Source organism: Adiantum capillus-veneris, chromosome 23 (genome assembly GCF_014529385.1).
Source record: "Adiantum capillus-veneris isolate H3 chromosome 23, ASM1452938v2, whole genome shotgun sequence".
Lineage (NCBI taxonomy): Eukaryota > Viridiplantae > Streptophyta > Polypodiopsida > Polypodiales > Pteridaceae > Adiantum > Adiantum capillus-veneris.
The window spans coordinates 51,865,518-51,882,639 of record NC_140953.1 but is presented as its reverse complement, the minus strand read 5'-3'; the positions used below and the strand labels follow the sequence as shown (position 1 = coordinate 51,882,639).

General features: G+C 43.6%; 1 protein-coding gene across 1 annotated transcript; it reads left to right on the top strand.

Annotated features, from left to right (window-relative positions):
* The first annotated feature begins 769 nt into the window (after positions 1-769).
* Positions 770-2,081, top strand: LOC147427779 (NDR1/HIN1-like protein 26). Its single transcript, XM_086496958.1, has one exon. The coding sequence runs from the start codon at positions 969-971 to the stop codon at positions 1,743-1,745; it is 777 nt and encodes a 258-aa protein (XP_086353084.1). The 5' UTR covers positions 770-968; the 3' UTR covers positions 1,746-2,081.
* The last annotated feature ends 15,041 nt before the right edge of the window (positions 2,082-17,122 follow it).

Sequence of the window (17,122 nt, the reverse complement as noted above, 5' to 3'; positions counted from 1 at the left end):
TAGCTTGGTTCGACTGAGCACTCAACCGTCATGACCCAAGTCATGGGCTCGAGAGCGGCCAAGCGACTCTGGTAGCGCTCACAAACGTTTTGTATCGCTTCGCACGGGACATGTGCAATTTTTTTAAAAAGAGATGATAAGTTGCTGAGGGGAGTTGGGCTAGTGGTAAAGGCGAGGGGCTTTAAGCATGCTCGCTATGGTTCAACCCTTGCGACATGTGGGTGTGGGTGTGTGGACGCAATCCCATCGAACTAGCTAATGTGAAGCATCGGAGGGCCAAAAAAAACAAAGAGGTGATAAGTTTAAGTGAGTATGCGATGAGCTTGTGCTTTTCTCCACAGTGCTCTGAGCAAACCCGGATTTAAGGCCTTCTTTTTTAAGGGCATGATAAAGGGTCTAGATTTATGCCAAAATCTAAGGTGTATATCGAGACACATAAATAAAATGCTAAATTTTGTACCTTGGAAATTAAGCGCCAAAGAAATCACGATCGAGATTTTGCATTTTTAGCCGAGAAACTTACAGTCGATACAAAGTGGCATATATGTGAGAACTTCTTTTTGCAGCTCAATGGATCAAATTAGAGTTAGTTGGCACATAGTGAAGGTGGTTGGTGTTGTAGGAGGAAAGGCATGGTGCTGAAAATCACCTTCACCAAAAGCCCACACCAAGTAGATTGGTCCCACACCACTAGCAACATCTACTCCTATCATATCTTGTTTGAATTGATAGGTGTGTATTGAACTCAAGAGCCAACCCTCAAGGCACAAGTTCGAATACTAGCATTCTCATTTCTTGTAACAAGATAGAGTCTCATCGATACCTTGTGGAGCGGGCACAATTTGAGCACTATGGTCAACCTGATCTATATTAACGTTTAAGGCAAGGCCTCGATGTGTTTGGGTTGAGTGTAAGTCCCACCACAAAATCAAGAAGAGCTAGAACAAGGAAAGAAGACGACTTTGGCCATGGCTGATAGAGTGTTTCCATTGTCGGGGGATAGAGATGAGCTTCATAAGAGGGGCTTCACACGAGCCTCTCCTCTGTATTCTCTCCCGCCTGCCTTCAATGGTGATGGAGAGCGGCGGAGGGCCTGCTCTCGCTGCAGCTGCTGTTGCTACATCTGCGTGACTATGGCCGCGTTCTTCCTCCTGCTATTCATAGTGGGCGCATCGCTTTACCTGCTCTTGCGTCCCAAGGCACCCACCTTCTCTATCACGAGGGCGCACATCAACCAATTCGCTTTGACAGCACATGAGCAGCAGCAGCGTAATGATGGCGGCCCATCACAAAGCTCGAGCGCCCATCTCCATCTCGTAAGCGATGTGAATTTCACACTACTTGCGGAAAATTCAAATAGTAAGATAGGGTTTCGCTACGAGCAAGTCTCTGTGGAGCTCAGCTATGGCGCACAGGTCATCGGCAGAGGCGCAATTCCTGCAGCTCTGTACGTCGGGCCGAGTGATCGCATGCAAGTAGAGCTGCAGGTGAAGGGCGCCGATATTCTCCTTCAGGAAAGGGTGGGTTTGGCCTTGCAGAAGGTACTGCAAGGGCGACCGAGCAGTAGCAATAGCGTGTGGATGCAGGTGAATGCCATGACTCGCCTGCGTGTTCACGTCTGGAGCTTTCGTTCAAGAGAAGTCCATGTTCACATTATCTGCGACGTCCACATGAGGCGGCCCTTGCCTCGCACAGACGCCCATCTCCTCTCCAAGTCTTGCAAGCTCAAATCCGTAACCCTGTAGCACGACAGGCAAAGCACCTAAATCATCAGAGGCTGTAATGACCGTCCCCTGCTACTCATGCACATCTACAACTGGGGTTGTCAGGTTTTCTTTTTGGGAGCAGGACGGAAATTTCTAAACGGTTCCTTTCACAACATTGAACCTTCTTTTCAAAGAATTTCAAAAAGATAAAAGGTATGTAGCAAAGATTTTGAAAAAAGAGGAAGGAAAGGAATCTAGGAAGATTCTCTCATAAAAGATATGTAGCAAAAATTTCGAAAAAAGAGGAAGGAGAGGAATCTAGGAAGATTCTCTCTCCCTCCCTCGCATTGTTCAATAAAGCGGTCCTCTTCTTCTTCTTCTTCTTCTTCTTCTCTCTCTCTCTCTCTCTCTCTCTCTCTCTCTCTCATACACGCACACACCATTTTTGCCATGGAGACGAAGCGCTAGGCAACGGTGACTCAGCTCCACATGTGCCTCATAATTGTAGTACTAAGGTCAAAGTCATGCAGAACTACAGGACTATCATTGGTTTTTGCAAGCACAAAAGCTGCAAACAAAAGTATTATTGGAGCAGTCAAGCCACATCCAAAGAAGCAATCTAGGCTACAATAGCTCCCTGTGACTCTGGTATTAGCCTCCTTTCCCCTGCGGTCTGACGTTCATGGCAAGTTTTACACCAACAGTGTACATCACGTTGTCGTGCATCTCCGCTTCCATGATGGAAAAAATAGCAAAAGGATACAGGTTAAGCCTAATTGAAGCCTATATGATTATTCAAGAATAATAAGGGCTTGATAACAAGCAGGTTATATGCTAAATGTATGCCAAATGTGGCTTTAAGGGGCTAACATATGTCTTAATAATGCTAAAAAAGAGGATGTTTGAAGTGAGCACAAATGGAAGATTATGGACTAGCACTGTAGTACTCAAAGTGCTCTATATGCTTATCTTTACGGCTCGTCAATCGGAGCTACGGTAAGGTAGTTATGGCAGTCTGAAGTTGGGATTGATTGCAGATATGTACCATATTGGGCAACTGCAAATGAGGGATAACGGATAAAGTGAATGCATGAGCCTGAAGAGCTCACTTTGTGGAGAGTGTCAATCTTTTCAGATTGGCAATTAGAGCTCTGGTTGCCAAGATACTGCCCGTTTAAGTTTCACCGGGGGCTAGTTCTGAACCAGATTGGTTGTCTCGGTCAATGTGCCATATGAAGGCTGTAACATTTAATGGCCTAAAAACTTGTGTGTAGCGGAAATTAACATGAACATAGTGGGCATTTCATTAGAATAGATTCCTAATGAGAATTACAAGAGTGCTTGGGTGGAGAGAGCAACAAAAAGCATAACACCTAGTTAGATAGCATGAACAATACTTTCAAAAGAGAGAGAAATTAAGCTATTGACGACAGTTGAGGACCGGATTTGCATGGAGCCGGTCACCCCTCCAAAAGGCTTTGTATTATGGTTTCTCCCATCAAGAGAGACATTGTACAATACAATTCTTTGTGTTCCTTCAAGACTAGCTAGTGCAATGAAGATGAAAGTTTTATGCACTAAGCAAAACACTTATCAAACACAACATCAATTATCCCCGGTCTCAGACCCAAGACCTCACACACCTTCAAACATGGTGAGAGCTAGCAGGGTATGAGAGTAGATTGAGAGGAAGGAGTATCTTACGAGAAAGATGTACATCTCCTCACATAATCACTCATATTAGCATAGCTTAGCTTAGTAATTAGCATGGTAGAGGAGATGAGCATGCATTGAAGCTTGGCTCTTGGTTGGATTTGCATCACAAAGCCAAGAGTTGTTGGTGTAGGCCTCCCTTCTCACAAGCTTGGAGTAGGTGGTAAGCTTTCCATTAAAGCTTGAGAAGGAGAGAGAGTCTTCTTTACTTCACACATGAGATTGTGTGAGTGTGTGTGTGATAATGCCTTGCAAAAATTAGCCCCCTCTCTCTCTTGGGCGAGCCCCCTTGCTATTTGCTCTTGCTGTCCTCCCATTGGACCTCCCTAGAGCTAGCCAATGACAATTAAGCAGCATAAGTGATAGCCTTCTGACATGTGTCCCCCTTTTCCCTTTTGTGAGAGCTTAAGGTAATTTAATAATTCAACGAAACTCTCATTGGATCCCTTTGCCTCCTGGCCAATAGGAATCAGGCAAGCCATTGGGCTACTGAATGCTCATTGGGCCCCTTGGGAGACTGTCCAATAGTCTTCTAGAGGACTTAATTCTCATTGGTTCTTTTATTAAGTGCTTTTAAATTAATTAAACTAGATTTACTCTAGCCTAATTCTGAGTGGTCCACCTCCAAGGCCATCCAATAGGAATTGGGTACACCTTGTGGGCATCTGGGCTAGGGAGCTGACATGTGTCCCTCATTCCCTTTGTGTAAAAGGAGCTTGTGTGTGTGTGTGTGTGTGTGTGTGTGTGTGTGACTTTCTCTCTCATCCCCTACTCCAAGGCTCGCCCCCTCCTATGTAGGGATTTGTAAATACTTTTTGGGTCACACACAAAGCATCCAATTCCCCCCATGGTTGACCTTTGGACACAACCTTTGAATTTTGGAACCTTAGCATTTTGGAAGTCTTAATGGGCTGAACCTTAGGGTCTTTTTAGCCCATTGTTACACATGGCTCTTTTGCAGATGGCCCCCCCTTTGGATCCCTATTTTCCCTCCTTTGGATCCCTATTGTGTAAGACCGCGGGGGACTGGACCATGCAACTCTCCACCCAACCGTGCCATATATAGACTCCTAGCCCCTAAATATAGCGCCCCTTGACCGCATGTCCGTCCTGGCCCTTGGCCCTGCCCTTGGCCTGACATTACTTCCCCCTTGGAGAAGCGTTTTCGTCCTCGAAAACACAAGTGGTAGTATCTTCGTAAGAACACTCATGTTTTCCTTATTGGCATCCTCTACACGGGCCAATTTTCCATATGACCGATACCTGGTGCAGTGAGGAGGTTCAATGAAACCAAGAGCAACATCTTGATTTTCAACATTGTTGTCCTTTTGCAACCACCCTTATCTAAATGGTAACTCATGATAACTCATGTGAGTATCTTGAAAAGTTTATAGCTACTGAAAGATAGAATAAGGAGTGTCCTCATGTCAGACTTCTGAACATTTTGGAACACACAGAACCACATGTTCACCCCTAACAAAGGTTACATGCCAACATACTCTGTCAGCACACCTACTAAGTCCTTGACTTATGAAACTATCGGTATCCAACCCCACCACAACAGGTGTTCAAAGTTGAAAACCTAACCTAAGCAAATTCTAGAATAAGGAGAGAATCACCTATTCAGAATGCATTGTGCTAACATATGCTCTTAGCAGATCCTTTAGCACGGTTTACTAACGTATGCGCTTAGCATATCCTTTAGTACTAAATAGAATACTTGTCAGCTGCCTATCCAACGTGGGATGAATAACAGCAGTAAGAGTGAGGTACTTTCCCCAACCACTTACAGACAGTCTTCCACGACTGACGACAAACTATGACTCAATCATTGAGTATCCATCCATATACTCGATATGGAATGGAGACAACCAACTAGGTTGAAGGTAGATTGGAGGTTCCAGCAACCAATCACTAACATTTTCAGCCATAGCCCGAAATTTTTTGAAGCACATAAAAACTTTGGACTTCGCTTTAAGCGGAAATACCCATGCATGCCTGGAGTAATCATCAATGAAAGTCATGAAGTAAAGGTAATTGCCAAGAGACGGAGTTTGCATGGGCCCACAAACATCACTATGCACAAGCTGCAACCTGCATGTGGCCCTAACTGAACCATCCTTTGGAAACTTAGAACGCTGCATTTTACTCAAAATACAGCCTTCACAAACATGTTTGACAGGTGCTTCAAGAGGTGGCAAAGAAGCAACCATATCAGATTTCTGCAAACGCAGCAAACTGGCAAAATTCAGATAACCAAAACGTGCATGCCAAAGTTTTGCATCTGAAATAGCCCTTGAATCTGCAACAGCATTTGCAAAATTTTGTCCACACTTGTCATACAAAATGAGCTTATACAGCCCACGGCACAAAAGGCCAGATGCAACAATTTCATCACCAAAGCTGAGATCATGAACTGTACATTTGTCATCCACAAATTTGACTACAAGTCCAAGTCTAGCAAGTGCGGATATAGACAAGAGATTCTTCTTAATCCCAAGTACATAAAGTGCATCAACAAGTGTGAAGGAACTGCCATTTGCAGCAGTAAGCACAATCTTTCCAACTCCCTGAACCGGATAAGAGGCATTGTTGGCACAAGTGACTGAATTCCCATGAGGGACAGCTTCGAGAGAGGTAAACAATTCACGATGTGAGGTGATGTGCTTTGTAGCTCCACTGTCAAAATACCACACATGTGAATCTGCAGCAACTGACAGCATGCATCATGGACAGTAGGATTATAAGTGCACTCTGCGCTAAAAGCCCATTCTGCATCGACATCAGCATCACAATCTCCTTTCACAGAAGACTCAACAATGGCTACATTTGTAGTGGAACCACCCTCTTTCTTCTTAGCCTCTTTGGCCTTCAACTTAAGACACTGCTTGATCAAGTGATCATTAGCTTTACAATAATAGCAACGCATCTTCTTTTTGCCCTTATCACCAGAATTGCCAGACAAAGTGCTGCCAGCAGAAGCATTAGGAACAGAAGTTTTGCCACTCACAGCAGAACCATAAGAAGTGGCTGCATTGCTGTTACCACCCTTTTTTTGAGAAGCAATAAAAGCCTGTTCAACTGCACGTTGTCTAGTCTTGTTTTTTCTGGAAAGTGACTCTTGCAACAGCAATGTGCATAATGCATCAAACTTGACAACTTTTGGATTTCCTTGGGTCATAAGTCTCCAAGTACTAGCAGAAGTCTGGTAAGAATCTGGTAAGGCATCAAGAACAGTCTGCACATGGGAACTGTTTGAAATGACTTCACCTGTAGAAATAAGTTGCTCATTGATATCCTTGATACTAGCAAGGAAAGTGTCCATATCATCTTCCTCATGCATAATCTTTGACTCTAGCTCTTTACGCAGCAAAGCAATTTTAGCCTCATTGCGGCTTGCATAAAGACCTGCTAGAATATCCCAAGCCTGTTTTGCAGATTTTGCTGAACGAATGTGAGGAACAATGGTGAGCTTCATAGAAAACGCAATCAATGCATGAGCCTGCGCATCCTTTACATCCCAACGAGCTTGCTCTACCGTAGGCAAAACAATTCTAATGGTAGCAATCCTTGCAGCAAGACCTGGAACTTCCTCAACATCGCCTACATCCTAAGAACCAGGACGTACATCAATGCCCTACACAATATTCCACACGCCCTTTGACACAAGAAGGTGTTGCATCATATAAGCCCACATAGGGTAATTGTCCCCATCCAACCTCTCCTCAGCAGCAAACATCTTGGACACGTCTGTGTTGTTGTTGTCAGCCATGGTAAATGCTGCACCTGATGTGAAAACTGCCCGAAAATAGGAGAAACTGAGCGGGAACAACACGTGCTATATAGCACAAACCGTAGAAGAGTGTAAGGCACCTGTTATGAAAAAAACAGCACTTTTAGAAATTCTGCACAAAATGACGAAATTGCATGTGCAAACCTACCTGTAGTGGAAACGGAGGCTGAAATGAGCCCGAATCAAAAATCTGAGCAGACGCGTGCTCTATGAGCTCACTCGAAATATTTGTCGACCTGCAAGCATTCACCAAACCTCACTGTAATCAGAGAAAGTGAGCAGGCGTGTGCTGGAGCAGCTGGTGACTAAGCCCCGGGAGGATGCAACCTGCTCTAATACCAATTGTTGGAATTAGGGCTGCAGAGAAATGCACACAGCTTGGAGAAGACGAAGGAAGCTCAAGGCACACAATAAAGAGTGTATAACTTAGTGTGCAATGGAAAGATAGATAGCCCTAGAGTGATGGGCGTATATACAATGCACGGGGGAAAAAACCTCCTAAGGAGGGAAAAAATGCCCCGGTGGTCCTAGTGTGTTCACACGCATCACTACCACATGTATATGGTAACATCCTCCCTTGAGCTTCCATCATCCGAAAGGAAAAGTTCCTCCTTGGGCTTGCTTCCTCTTGACAGAGAAAAAGAAGAACTGAATAAAAAACTTGAAAAGAAGTCTCCTCCTTTTAAAAAACGTTTTTTCCCTTCTTATAGAGACTCCTCACTTCTTGGAATCTTTCACCCCATTGGTCGACTTTAGGAACCCACTTTGGAAGTCTTTGAAGGCACTGTCTCCCTCTCTCTCTTATGCACATTGAGCTTCTTTTTACTCAAAAGGGGGGGAGGGGGCAACGACAGTGCCGTCGTTGCTCCCTTTGAGCATTTGCCTTCAAAGTTGGTTTGGGGAGGGGCGGTTTTAACCTCTCGTCTGAATGCACCCCCGTGGGCCTACATGCCACATCATCACCCTGTATGTGCAGCACCGCCCCAATCATCACCTACGCAGATACCCCAAGCCTCCATCACATGAAACCCCATGTGGGTTTATTAAGATTGCCAAGTGGCGGCCCCTACTCGTCTCACCCCTTTTACTCTCCCACAACCACCCAAAAACTCTAAGAAACCCCTTTTATTTTCCTCCCCATTTCATACTACTGCCATTTGGTGTCTGATGCTCCGATCCCCCGTCGGCCAAGTCACACTGTATCTTTGATTTTCCGACTCCAAAACTTACAAACCTTGCCACACTTGGACATTGTCACGCCCACCAATCAAGGCCACAAAAATTGGCATAAAACAGCTTGCACTTTACTTTGAGTCGATGCCCGGAATTCAACTTGGCATGACTCATTGTCTGAGACTCTGATTGGGGAATCATCAATTCCTACTAACTCCACATGATGTGCACTACCCTCGAGAACTCTAGAGGGGCCCAAAAACCTTCAGATGGCACACTTACCAATGCGATCAGGTGGACACAAAACTGACCCCCAACAAATTTTTAGATGGCCATAACTTTCCCCCTCGAGTTTCGATTAACAATCCGAGAAGACTGGCATGCTCCACAATTCAAGCTTTACACACCTATATGCCCATCCCATCTCTGGCCACCTATTCATACCTGCCCTGCCCGTCGAGAATCTGCAAAATCTTCTAAATTTTAACTACTCTATCTTTCACACCATGGCCTCGTTTTCTGAGCCGTTTGAACGGGCTTCTAGAGTGTTTTGAACATTGCATTCTAGGACACATTCCAAGCACTTTTGACACCTTGTCTTGCCATCCAAAGTGTCCCTTTTTAGAGAACTTTTGGCCTAAGAAACTGCATTAATCATGCATTTCAATTGCACCTTGCCTGCCTAGGCCTTTCGTACCCGCTTTAGCATTTGGTCCCACACATGTAGGCACCCATAGCATTACATAACACACTTATTGGCTCGGACCAACTTTGGTTGCATAAGCATCCTCGGGTGGGATTGTCCCTCACATGGGCAGGTGGCAATGCCCTCTCGAGCCATGTGACTCATAGCGAAAGCACTACCAAGAGATCGTCTCGCTGTGGATGTGTGTCTAGTCCCCTGCGTTTGAGGGAGTGTGGGATGGGTTTGGTGATGAGGCTGAGGACCCCACCGGGGAGATAGGAGGAGAGGGAGGTGGGGGTGTAGGTGGAGGTGAGGGAGGCGGAGGAGGCGAAACGGCGGGGGAGTCTGAAGGTGGAGGGGGGAAGGTTGTTGGAGGTGGAGGTGTTGGAATTGAGATGGAGAGGGGCTCCTCAGGGGGCTCCTGCTGGAGGGGGTCAAAATGATTCCCTGTCTGAACCCAATGCTACTAAGCTATAGGAAATTGGCCATCGGGGGCAGTGTGGCGAGCTCGTCCCTGTTGATGGCAGTAGGGCACCTAATGCCGGCTGGCTGATTGCTGGGCTCTGTCGAGGTACCAGTCTCTGTGTCGTGGGTATCTTCTCATGAGCATGCTCAACCTTGGGAGCCTCCGACTCTGTTATGGGTTGAGATCTCTTGTGAAGACATGCCTTCGCTAAGTGGCCCATCTGCTTGTTTGGGAGTCTCGAATACTCCACTCTCTTGGGTAACCATCCCCCACTCACCCTAGGTAGAAGGACCACCTTCACGAGAGTATGAATGTCGAAAACCAGAACGCATACTGAAGGCACACCAGCAGCCTTGGCTGCAACTAAAGCTACCGTGCACGGGGTCTCCAAGACTGTCTTGATCTTGGAACCAATCTTGGAAAGAAGCGGTAGGTATTCTCCCCTCAAGTCGGGGAAGCAGTCTAAAATAGGCAAGTTTGCCTCCTCTACAAGAACATATGATGCGGGATCAATCCCATGGAACCATTGTCCAAGATGAGCTCTGATCGCTCGAATGGCCAACGGCCTCATCAAGATGACCTTGGCCGCTAGGGAGTCTCAAACTCTATCTGATAGTATCCCCGCCCGAGAAGTTGAATGTCATTGATCTTTCCCACCTCTACTAGAAGGAGAGCCTGTAGAAGGTTGCGTAACTCTCCTCAATTGGGATGGCTACCAATAATTTTGCAGATGACAGAGGTGGCCTGAAGGCACTCCACCTCTACTTCGAGGCTCGCTTGCTCTACTGACGACAAAGCAAGTCGGATGGTGGGCTCGATGGGGTCGGACGAGGGGGATTCATCTGAGTCCCTCTGGTGACGGAGCACAAGCTTCCATCTGTGACTGCTACTACTTATGAACGGAGTGTCAACGCCCCTTATCTGCTCCAAAAGACCTTCCTCACAAGGAGGGGCCGTAACAGGGAACGAGAGTCAGCATGGAGAGAGCCAAGGGGAAATGAGGAGGGGATGAGGGGGGAAAGGGGATGGATGGGGGGGGGTGGGGCGAGGAGGGCTATGGGTGTGGCGGGTTATGGGGTTGCGGGCAAGGCAAAAGACGATGCAAGAGGGCAGTGCAAGTAAAGGGGGAGGGGGGAGTGATGGGGGCATTGGTGACGTGAGGGTGAAGCTGCGAATAGGCGACCAAGGGGAGGTGCGCAGGGGTGAGCAGCAGAGCAACGAGCGTGTTGAAAAACCCAGCTCTTAACACATAGAAGTATGTCTATTAACCAAAATTATTATCACGGCACAAGATAGATATTCTATGTGATCAATGGATAAAAAGTTGCATAGAATCAATGATGCAAATATGGATTTGTGTAGATTGTGACATTTTCATCTTTCAGTTGATTGACATTCAAAACAATCGAGCAACAACCATTGAGTGAAGTTTGCATATAAAACATTACTTTGGAAACCTGCGCTAAGTTATATCAAAATGGATTGGACAAGCTGCTTGAATTATATAAAATCTAAATGAGAAAAAACATCATCATTTTGTAGAATGATTACATGCAAGAAATATTGAGTCACAACTATCTGCATGTACAATTGTTGAGCATCATCGATATCACTATTTTTGCAGTGGACAGGGGATAAATTTTGAGCTCTCCTCCATGTTGGCAGGAGAGCGCCTGTTGCCACCTCAACAATAAACCAGTGTGACGAGCCGCTCGTGGCCGAAGCACGTACGATGCAGCCTGCAATAGAAAGCTAAACCTCGAAAAGTTGCAACGCTGCAATGCTGCATGACCTCGGAGTCAGAAAGCTCCAGGCAACCGCTACCCTCGTTTTCAGATTGCGGTGCCTAATAATTCCTTAGACCTACCTTTATTGAGAGAGAGAGAGAGAGAGAGAGAGAGAGAGAGAGAGAGAGAGAGAGAGAGAGAGAGAGAGAGAGAGAGAGAGAGAGTCTAGACAGAGAGTGCGGGGGCGGGCTTTTCAGGTTTAAAATAAACCACTAAAAAATACACTAAATACTAAACCTTTGGGTTTAAGGTCAATTTGAAGCATTTGTCGGCATCTTTAGACTAAAACCTAAGCCGAGTATTTGCAAAATTAGCCGGTTCAAATACACAAAATCTCAATTTTTGGACCGGAAGAGAGAGAGAGAGAGGAGAGAGAGGAGAGAAGAAGAAGAAGAAGAAAAAGAGAGTTTTAATGTCGTAGGAAACTAAATCTTAAAGATCTAGCTGACGAGGAGGGTTGAGCTCAAGACCTGTTATTCAAGAGCGAAATGGCATAACCAATCTACCACGCTTGGGTGTGTGTGTGGGTGTGTGGGTGTGTGTGTGTGTGTACTGTGTGTGTGTGTGTGTGTGTGTGTGTGTGAGAGAGAGAGAGAGAGAGAGAGAGAGAGAGAGAGAGAAATTTGGTGGCAATCAAATCAACTATGTACATTGTTTTAACACACACACACACACATTATCTCTATATCTTCACCCACTTTACATTTTGAGGGTACATGTACATGCGTGCACACACACACACACACACACACACACACTCTATTTCTCCATCTTTACCCACTTTAATTTTTACACACACACAAACATCCCTACTTCTACACTTTTTGCCACTTTCCTCACTACACTCCACAAATTATCCACAAAAGGAGGTGCCCATTACATTTATACTCAAAATATATCAAAGCCATTTGTGCAAGTGAAATTTTGGCGATGAAAGATCACAATTGATGAAAGAGATACTACCCAAACTCAAAATGTCCATAAACATCCAACACTACAATCATCAACAATGCATATCCCCTTCTTCCAAAGCATGGGAGTCTAATGTAGATTGCATTGACCGCTTTTTCTTCGCAATTGGTCGTGGAAATGGCATAGACGTGTTGTGACTCGTTGTTGTTGAGGTCATTTTTCTCACATGACGTTCAATGAATGGCTTCGCTCGTTGTATAGAGTTACCAAATCCATCTTGTATTGGTTGAAAGTCTTTGGCGGGATGTAAAACTCCATCCAATCCCCTTGCTTGCACCTCTTGCAAATGGAGCAAGAGTTTTTGCATCAAAACATCAAAATGTGCTTTTAAACCCGGATTTTCTTTCACCATATCAAGAGCATGTGCATAGCATTGGGCCGCATTTGGCTTTTTTATGGTTTGCTCTTTCATACCAATTTGACATAATCTATCTCCTCACACCTATGAGCCATTATGGGCGAGTTGCTAGTAGAAGCAATAATATTGTCATGTCCATCATGATACAAGTTAAGGCACTTGCCCACAATAGTGCTCAAATTAAAACCCTTGAGTAGCATAACTTTGACTTCATGCTTGCACATATTACCCTTCATTGCCCATAGGCAATTATAACATCCCCAATCACAATCGGCATTGTACACAAGGTAATGCACCCCACCACGAGAAGATTGGCTCTTGATTTTTGCCGTAACTCTAGAACCCTCTTGAAAAAAGCCACATCACCATCTGGAATTGTTTGAGCCCTTTCAATTGAATGCTCAATCAATTTTTGTATTGATTTGTTTCTAACAAATCCACCTTTCTTTGCCTCATCTATGTACCAAAAGTAAGGAAAACAAGAGGTTATTAGTTTATTTAAGAGCCAATCAATTCTATAACCCCATATATATTTCTTGCCACATGAAAATCGAGACTTCAATGTAGCATGATACGATTCTATGGCTCCATTTGTGTCTTGATTAGCATGGGGAAGCATCCTCACACTTCTAGCCCACATCTCTACACAAGCATAGAAAATGATTTCACATAAGTACTAGAGAACAATAGGTAGATATCAAGTGCTTAAGTTAGAAATCAAACTTACCAAATTTTCCCACCCAATAAGTACAAAATATTCAATGAAGGCATTCTCATGTGCAAAATCCCTTAAGGAATCTACAACGCTATCTCTTATGTTATCTAGTGCAATAGCCTCTGAAGCTCCACCTTCAACACGCATGTCTTTGCATAACATGTCGAAGACCCATGATTTGATTTCTAAAGAAAGCCAAGGTGCAAAGCATAGATTTTGACATAAGCTTGTCACCATGCCTTCTTTATGGCAAAGCTCGTCATTCTCATCAACATGATGCATCTGAATGTAGCGAATGCAAGCGACATCTTCAAGAAGATACAATCTCTTTGCGAAGAAGTGGCATTGGCAACCACACATTCGATTTCCATTTAAATAGTGTGGACGGCTTCCTTTCCGGCCCTATCTTTGGTGTCTTCTCAGTGCGTGGAATCATTGTTTGCTTTCCACTCATATCTTTAGGACCATAACCACATCAAAATAAGACTTCTTCTAAATAGATCTCAATAGTGGGTTGCTTCAAGCTACCAACTTGATTTCTTCCAACCGAATGGCGCCTAAAATTAGTTCCCATGTTTGCAAGAGTCTCTTCCCCCTTGAGAAAATCACCCAAGTGATTCCAAGGAAAGTATGCAACATGAATATATCCAAAAATAGACTTATCACGCTTCTTCTCTATTTGAGTTCATTTGCATTGAAGGGACCACTAGGTGGATGTTAGAGTTCAATTTGGGTCGCCATTGCTACACACCAGGTGGATGTTAGAGTTCAATTTTGGGTCGCCATTGCTACACACACACACACACACACACACACACACACACACACACACACAAAATCGACATTAGCATGCTTGCTTTTAGAACAATAGGTTAAACACGCAATACAATCTCCATATTTATACCAAATCCAATTACATCAATTGAATCAATTATAGACCAACTAGCCCAAACTAACCTTGAATCGCCATTAGTTGATTTGGATGGAAAACTGGGAGAAGAAAATGATTGGCTCTTTTTGAGGGTTCTTGTTAGCATCCGATGGCCTCTGCCAATGCGCCAAGAGAAGGTATTATTCATACCCAAGAATGATTACTTTGGACATGAGTTGCATAGAGGTTAAGTGGGACTACAATAGCATGTAGAGATGAAGAAGATATACGGACGTAAGAGAAGATAATGAAAAAGGGGTTAGTAAATGAAATCATTGTTAAACAAAGAGGGATTAAGCAAATGAAGTAGTAACATCATTTAGATAGGAATAGAATGTAGAGGTTAAGAAGAGAGGGTTTAATAGTAGTGCAGGATTAGGCTCTAAGGCTCAAGGGGTTAAGAGAGACATGGTTGGCCTTTTCAATAGAAGAGGATTAAGGGGGTTTCTCTCTCTCTCTCTCTCTCTCTCTCTCTCTCTCTCTCTCTCTCTCTCTCTCTCTCTCTCACACACACACACACACACACACACACACACATGGTGTTCTGAAAAAATCAATTTTCCAAACGGCATACAAAATTCCTCTCTCTCTCTCTCTCTCTCTCTCTCTCTCTCTCTCTCTCTCTCTCTCTCTCTCTCTCACACACACACACACACACACACACACACACACATGGTGTTCTGAAAAAATCATTTTTCCAAACGGCATACAAAATTCATATCCTTGATTTTTCCAAGAGAAAATTTTAGAAAATTAGGTTTACTTTTTTAAAATTTACACAATTTTTCTCCATTAAGCTTTTTAAGTTCTCTCTCTCTCTCTCTCTCTCTCTCTCTCTCTCTCTCTCTCTCTCTAAATAAAGAAGGGTAGCGGGCTTTAAAGGAGGGCCTGAGGGCGGAAAACGAGGCCAACAACGATCGGTTCATCATGCGTGCTTCAAGCAGGGCTCAAGTAGCAGGTTGCAGCACCTGCGAGATAGGCTAGGGCGCGATACAATTACCTGCAGATTGGGTTCTGCAACTTTTTTTGGCCACGAGCATCGCCACGCTGGTTTCTTGTTGAGGTGGCAATGGGCGCTCTCCTGCCTGTTTAGCTTATATGTGAAGCTACTCAATATATGGCTTCTCTATATATGGCACCCAGGTCCCCTCTATATATACATCATCTCATGTGTGTATTCTACACACTTTGGGGTTCTATTTCTATGCTCTCTCTTTCTCTCTCAACATGGTATCAGAGCAGTACGTTTTTGTTTTCGATTTTTCTCCTTATTGAAAACGATTTTGCAGAAACTACTTGTAGGAGGCACCAGAATCGATGTGGTCTACAACTTTGCAGAAGAAAGTTTTTTCGAATTCTGCACCGCTTTTGAGTTGTTGTTCGCGGACTGCGTACATACTTGAAAAGCAACTTTTGTTTTATGTTTTTGATTTTTCTCCTAATTGAGAAAGATTTTGCAGAAACAGCCCGCGAAGGCACTGAAATCGATGTGGTCTATAACTTTGCAGAAGAAAGTTTTTTTTTTCTCAAATTCTGCACTGATTTTGAGTTATCGTTGGCGGACTGCGTACATGCCTGAAAAGCAACTTTCGCTTTTTGTTTTTTGATTTTTCTTCTAATTGGGAATGATTTTGCAGAAACTATTCACCTGAGCCATCGGAATCGATGTGGTCTACAGCTTTGCATAAGAAATTTTCTCTAAATTCTGCACCGATTTTGGGTTATCGTCCGTAGACTGCGTACATGCCTGAAAAGCAACTTCGCTTTTTGTTTTTTATTTTTCTCCTGATTAAAAATGATTTTGTAGAAACTAACCGTCGCAGGTATTAGAATCGATGTGGTCTACAACTTTGCAAAAGAAATTTTTTTCAAATTCTGCATCGATTTTGAGTTATCATTGGCGGACTACATACATGTGTGAAAAGCAACTTTCGCTTTTTGTTTTCGATTTTTCTCATAATTGAGAACGATTTTGCAGAAACAGCCCGCGAAGGCACTGAAATCGATGTGGTCTATAACTTTGCAGAAGAAAGTTTTTTTTTTCTCAAATTCTGCACTGATTTTGAGTTATCGTTGGCGGACTGCGTACATATATGCCTGAAAAGCAACTTTCATTTTTTGTTTTCTTTTTAATTTTTCTTATAATTGAGACTGATTTTGAAGAAACTATTCGCCTGAGCCATCGGAATCGATGTGGTCTACAGCTTTGCAGAAGAAAGTTTCTCTAAATTCTGCACCGATTTTGGGTTATCGTCTCGGACTGCGAATATGTTTGAAAAGAAAAATTTTACTTTTCGCTTTTGATTTTCCTCATAATTGAAAACTTTTCAATTATATTTTTTTATTGATCAATCATATATTTGTTACTGACGTAACTTTGTTGTAGAAGCCAGTTACATATCGTTCCGATTCAGTCGAGCCGTTGATGATCATCCAAATTCTATCGAGCTACTGTTGGTACATGATCTTTTGTTATATGATATACTCGTTTATTGATTCTCGTATAATTATTCTTCTAGAGATATAGTTTATGTCGTTTTATTGATAATTTCTCGTTGATACCATAGTGATTTTGATGGTACCATGATGATGTTTTCTTAGTACTTTGGTCATGGTAATTTTCATTGATACCATGACGATGTTTTCTTAGTACTTTGGTCATGGTAATTTTCGTTGATACCATGATGATATTTCATTGATACCATGGTTATTCTCGGTGATGCCATGATGATATTTCGTTGATACCATGGTTATTCTCAGTGATGCCATGATGATATTTCGTTGATTCCATGGTGATTTTCGTTGATACCATGATGATGTTTC

Coding starts and splice junctions, on each gene's coding strand:
- LOC147427779 (XM_086496958.1), top strand. CDS start 969: ATGGCTGATAGAGTGTTTCCATTGTCGGGGGATAGAGATGAGCTTCAT.